We start from the raw sequence: 6,526 nt of genomic DNA, 5'->3' as shown, positions 1-6,526 counted from the left end.
TGATGTGACTGATCAGACAATACTGCAGCCACAGAGCATACTAAGAATTTTCTCCGATACTATACCAATGTACACCACAGCGGAATAATAAACAACCTAGTGGCTCTGATACCACTGTTAGGTCCAGAGTAGGCTTAATAGTTATTCACAGCTAAAATAAGAGATGAGAAAAAAAGAGACAAGGGAGAAAATAACCACAGTAAAAATATTATTTACTGAAAGGGAGGAAATTACAACACTTCTCTCTCTATAACTTACTCCTTTGAATTAGGAGACTACTACTACCGAGAACAGATCTCAAGGTGTATAAGAGAGGAAGAGAGAAGAGAAGAAGATTTGGGATGAAAATTATGGTTTTCAGCTTCCCTATTTATAGGAAAGTCCCAATGGCATTTTCGTAATTTCTCCTAAACTTTTAATATTATTTTATTATCATGTGGGACCCGCTTTTAATTTTAAATTAAAAGATCCACCGAAAGGTGGTGGCAGCTGGGTGAAAGCTGTACCCAACATTTTCTGCACATGAGACAACAACCATGCGACATACATAACTAGGAGTCAATCTTTTAGCTCCAAATATCATATTATTGTGAAAACGCCAAATCAACCAAAGAATAACAGCGAGTCTAGGTGCCTCTTTGTGGTTGATAATAAATCTCAGCCATGGGGAAACACAAGAAAATTTCATGAGTATGTGAGCACCTAGTACATGCACTCTCTTGCAATAGGTGACAATGAAACTGTTTCTCATTAGTGGGTAAAGCAGAGCGTGTGGCCTGTCAAAGGAAAAAGCAGATCTTCTCTGAAACTAGGACTTTCCAGATTTTCCTCCAAACACCATCATGATTTACTTGTGAGTTATGTTGTAACCATTTGAAGCCAGAGTATGTTGAATATTGGCCAGATTGGTCACCCTTCCAAATGAAACAATCCTCGCCCCCTTGGAAATATAATATGTCATTTTAATTCAACAATCAAATATTCATTCATTAATTTTTTAAAAAAAATTGTAACATTTGATTATGATATGATTTTAAATACATGACTAAATAATTGATATTTAATACTTGTTCAGTTTCATATGTAAGCAAAACAATAATATAATATATGTTGATTAAGAAAGTTAGTTATCATTAATCAATTGTTCTAATTTCATTAAAAGAAATATTTTTTTCTTGAAATATCCATTAAAATTTGAAATTAAGAAAAATGAGTTATTGAAGTTAAAAACTCAATTAAATGAAAGGTGTTTTTGAAGATGACAATATTAAATAAGATCAAATTAATTTTAATTTGCTTACATTTTTTTATAGACAACAATTTAATTTTCTAATTAGAGACAATCTTATCTAAGTTGGATATAATAATTATGGGATGTAAAAACTTTTCTCTTAATATTTAACGCAACTGCATATTTAAGATTAAAAATTTGATGTCATTAGTTAAGATGGAACAACTTCTTACAAATTGACGTGTGTACTCATGAATAAAATTTGCTTATAATTGAGAGTGAATTTTTTTCTTCTATATTCAAGGTTGAAAAGAGTAATATTTAAGTTAAATTATATTTTTTACTATCATTTTTACCCTCCATTTTTATACTTTTTTTTACCACTTTTATAAGCATAAAAATAAAGATTAAAGGTATAATTTAATCTATATTATTAAATATTAATTATCACTTTCAAAATCAATATCATTATTTTAACCATCAATAGATAAATATTTGATGGTTGGACATCAAAATTATGAGTTTTACAAAATTAAAAAAAAGTTAAGTAATATAAATTTATTGTTTTAGGAAATACAATATAACTTTTATGTGAATTTATAGCATCATTGTACATTTGGTGTCTATCTCATCTTCACCTTGTTTCAATGTCTCTTTTTTGTTGTGGTTATTGTTCCAACCACAAAGATAGCATCATCAACAAAGCACTTAATAGTTCTCTTCTCTTTATCCTCCTAAGATAGGTTTTATCAATATAAACGAATCTCTTTTTCCTTGGAGGCGTCTCTCTCCTTTTAACCTAGTACTAGGGCTTTGTAACCCTAATCTTTTGACTTTTTTTCTCATCATAATCTTATCATTTTTCTGTTATGCCTATGATATCTTGGTCCCTCATATCTCGAGTATACTTATCTTATCCAATAATGACTTATGCTCCCTATCTAATGTCTTAAGTGAGTCATCATTTATGGGTATGACGAGATCGATCAGACCTAAATAATATATAATGATCAGTCGACATCAGATAATATAAACATGATGGATCAATTTTTCACCAATCATGATCGACACCAAACGACATATAGTCATCTTGTAATCTCATGAGTCATGTTCATAAATTCAAAAAGATATAAATTTATTATAGATTAATAGTTATTAACATGATTGATCTTGGCCATGGAGGTAGGTCAATGATGAGCCTAAATAGTAGATCCGCTTTGAACCTAGGAGGTACAGTTACTCATTGATGAAGCTAGAGCATGCAAATGGTCATAATCGAATGTCGAGCCTCAATGTTGTTGGCGTCAAATGACATAAACTCGAAGCACTAAGCTGCATAACGAAATTGGAAGGCGATGTACTCGGAAAGAGGAGGTTGTAACTTGTAACTCACGAGGCAACAATGATGGATGGAGAACTTGTTGAAGAGGGAAGAGGAGTGAGGTTGAGAGAACGATGTTGGAGGAGCGGAAAAACCCGCTACCGGTGGGAGGACAAAGGAGGAGGAGATGGATCACATGGCCATACAATAGTACTATGGTGTGATTGGGGGTGCATTGTAATAAATAAATGAAACTTTATTAATCATAAACTCATCATTTGTGAGAGGACAATATACAAATTATCAAGATAATTTGGTTAAAATTATCAAGATGATCTCTCACAGACATATTCTCATACATCAGCAAGGTATAAAGACGTTGCTTCTGATACAATCGATTGGTTAGGGATTTCTTCTGGAATTTATCTTCCAACATCTTCCACATCCTTGCAGCCGTTGTCTCTTCACCTACCTCTCGCAGAACCTCATCAGTCAAACTCAAGAGAATCAAATTATGGACTTTTTCCAACATCGCATTCTTTACATCATCGGTCATAGTCGTGGATAATTTATCTGCACCCTCTAGTGCTGCAGTGCAACCTTGATGCACAAGAACCACTTTCATCAATTTTCACAAAATGAAATCATTCGATCCATTAAATTTATCAATATCAAATTTGTACGAAGACATTGCGTTTCTTCATATCAGGCCCTAGCGTAACCTAGAGCTCTGATTGTATAAAGAATATACAAACATTAATATTGTATAAATTATTTTACAATAAGATTATATCCTAATTTAGAACAGTATAAAAAAAAAAATACCCCACTTTAGAATTTAGAAACGTGAACTGTTTTCCATCCTGAGATATTCCGGATTGAAGCACGAGCAGTGATTAGTGATTACTAACGTCTTCACAGACACAATAATTCTTCGACGGGTCCACCTTGAAGTAATTAACAATTCCAATTCAAATTAAAAGCAGTTCCATTTTCACTTTTCAAATCATTCTCTCACTTTATCTCCATGGAAGACCCAATTCAGGTTCCACCCATCATGACCGGCCACCTGGTCGCTGTGCCATACCCAGGACGAGGCCACGTAAACCCCATGATGAACCTCTGCAAACTTCTCGTGTCCAAGAACTCCGACATCCTCGTAACCTTCGTGGTCACCGAAGAATGGCTGGGCTTCATCGCTTCCGACCCCAAACCCCGCAACATTAGATTCGCCACAATCCCCAACGTTATTCCCTCCGAACACGGTCGAGCCAACGACTTCGTGGGCTTCTTTGAAGCCGTTATGACCAAAATGGAAGCTCCCTTTCAAGACTTACTCCGCCGCCTCCACCCGCCGCCAACGGTTGTCATATACGACACTTACCTTTTCTGGGTCGTTCGCGTTGCCAATCGGACAGACATTCCGGTGGCGTCGTTTTGGCCAATGTCAGCCTCCGTTTTCGCCGTCTTCAAACACTATCATCTTCTCCAACAAAATGGCCACTATCCTGTAAGCGTATCAGGTCAGTTATATTGGCTTTATTTTCTAAACTTTAGTTGATGATAAAAATTAATTCAAAGTATTATATTAATTATTTTTTAATCTTAATAATTTATTACATATTCTCTATAATTAATGTCAGAGATAATATAAGAAAAAAAATCTTTTTTATTATAAATAAAAAATTACATAACTAAAAAATCATGTATTAAAAAAATACTATTTATTAGAAGTAAAATAATTAAAATTTATTTATATTTAAGAAGAAAAGAAATTGTAGGTTTATCTTTGTTTATAATAAAGAACCCAAGTAGTAATTAAGCATTAGGCTGCTTGCATTCTACTATTTAAGTAAGGCTAGGGGTTTGAATCCTGCCTTGTGTATGCAGTCACGTTAAATTATGGGGCCAGCTATCCCATCCTTTGAGGTGCTTTAAACGTAGTAAAGAGATTAGTCACCTACTATGCGGTGAATACTCCATGGACAAAAAAAATAATTCTACCACTTTTAAACAACGAACATTTAAAACGAGAAACTTACCGTTCTTGGCCTTTGTGATTAAATGAGTTACGATGTTACTGATCTCGACATAAATTCTTATAATATTAATTGTGATCTCTTAAGTATTGTGTGGTTGTTTAAATGATTGCAACAGAAGACGGTGAGAAACGTGTGGATTATATTCCGGGGAACTCGTCAATTCGTCTAGCAGATTTTCCACTTCCTGATGAAAGTTGGCGCAGCCGAAAATTGTTGGAATTGGCTTTGAATGTTGTACCATGGGTGCAGAAAGCGCAATATCTGTTGTTTCCTTCCATATATGAGCTTGAGCCTCGAGCTATCGATGCTTTGAAAGCAGAGTTCTCTATTCCCATTTACACTATTGGCCCTGTCATACCATACTTTAGTAATGGTCACATTGATGCTTCTAAACATGGCTATTTTCAATGGCTTGACAACCAACCCTCTGGCTCTGTGTTATACATTTCTCAGGGAAGCTTTCTTTCGGTTTCTAGTGCACAAATTGATGAAATTGCAGCTGGTGTACGCGAAAGTGGTGTTCGATTCTTGTGGGTGCAAGGTAAAGAGAGTGACAGGTTGAAAGAGATGTGTGGGGATAAGGGAGTGGTTTTGGGATGGTGTGAACAAATGAGGGTGTTGCAGCATCGTGCTATTGGGGGTTTTTGGTCACATTGTGGGTGGAATTCTACTAGAGAAGGTGTTTATTGTGGTGTTCCTTTTCTTGCATTTCCCATATTTATGGACCAACCATTAAATGGTAAGTTTATTGTAGAGGAGTGGAAGGTGGGGTGGAGGGTGAAAAAAGAGGTTAAGCAAGACATTTTGATAACAAGAGATGAAATTGCTGGGCTTATTAAAAAGTTTATGGATCAGAGTGATGATGAAGTGAGGGATATGAGGAAAAGAAGCAGAGAGCTGAAGCAGCTATGTCAGCATGCGATTGCACCAGGAGGGTCATCAGAAACTGACATGAATGCTTTTCTTTCGCATATGTTACAGGGTGCCAATGCCAAGCCAGAATAAGTGTTGGACCCATTATTAAATATCATGATCTTAAAATCCTGGTATTCATGTTTGCTCTGTTTGGAACTATGATTGTTTGAATCACAATATGAGTAGAGAACAGTCATCTTGTTTGAGGTCGATAAGGTTAATTTATATTTGAAAATAATTTTATTTGGATAATAATGTAAATTTAATTTGCCATTTAGTCCCACTTTTACAACATGAAAGCATAGGGTGTCAATTCAAGCCATTGGCAGAACTACCTTGCTGTAGCCGAATATTTAGATATGCCACTTTACTTTGAGAAATATTTTGGAAATGGAGTAATAATATAATTTATTTGATTCAATTTAATAGGATTCAATATAATTTATATTAGATCAATGAATTATATTTTTTTATCTACTTTTATTTTGTTAATGCTAATTGTACTAACCTCATCAACAGTATAAATTTACGAGTATATTTTACTATCAAATTGATATGTCAATCTTTAACTTGACTAATCATATTAAATTATACTATGAGAACTCAATTATGCTATTTGTATAATAGTTTGAATATATTGATGTTCAACTCACATTAGTTTTTTTTGTAATTGCAATAATTATAAAATTGGTGAAAACGAACAAACACAACTAACAAAGGTAAAGGTATATATAATACAAAAGTTAAAAAATATTGGACAAATGAGACTAACTTGATCATCAAAGTTCTTTTTATAAGTATTTTCGTTGCTCTTGAGGACAAAAATCGAAGGAGACCTAACTCAACATTTAGAGACAACTACAGAGAAAGATCTTGCAGAATAAACATATCATCGAAGTTTATTCTAGTAAGAACATTTTGGTGGCGGAATTTCATAACTTGGTGATTAAATGATATTAGTTGATGGTAAGACCTAGAAATTTATTAAACATTAATACGTTAAGGAAAATAATGTAT

At 33.9% G+C, this 6,526-nt stretch overlaps 1 protein-coding gene across 2 annotated transcripts; it reads left to right on the top strand.

The window, feature by feature from the left end:
- The first annotated feature begins 3,409 nt into the window (after positions 1-3,409).
- Positions 3,410-5,930, top strand: LOC109792512 (UDP-glycosyltransferase 87A1). Of its 2 annotated transcripts, none has more exons than XM_083064528.1 (2): positions 3,410-4,075; positions 4,713-5,930. In XM_083064528.1, exons 1-2 carry the CDS (start codon positions 3,580-3,582, stop codon positions 5,597-5,599), a joined length of 1,383 nt encoding a protein of 460 aa, XP_082920654.1. In that variant the 5' UTR covers positions 3,410-3,579; the 3' UTR covers positions 5,600-5,930. The 2 variants fall into 2 exon arrangements, with proteins under 2 accessions (XP_082920654.1, XP_020207526.1); XM_020351937.3 differs by having other exon boundaries at positions 3,414-4,075; positions 4,710-5,930.
- The last annotated feature ends 596 nt before the right edge of the window (positions 5,931-6,526 follow it).

This window comes from Cajanus cajan, chromosome 9 (genome assembly GCF_000230855.2).
Source record: "Cajanus cajan strain Asha chromosome 9, NIPB_CcT2T_4, whole genome shotgun sequence".
Lineage (NCBI taxonomy): Eukaryota > Viridiplantae > Streptophyta > Magnoliopsida > Fabales > Fabaceae > Cajanus > Cajanus cajan.
This window is presented reverse-complemented; position numbering and strand designations above follow the sequence as displayed.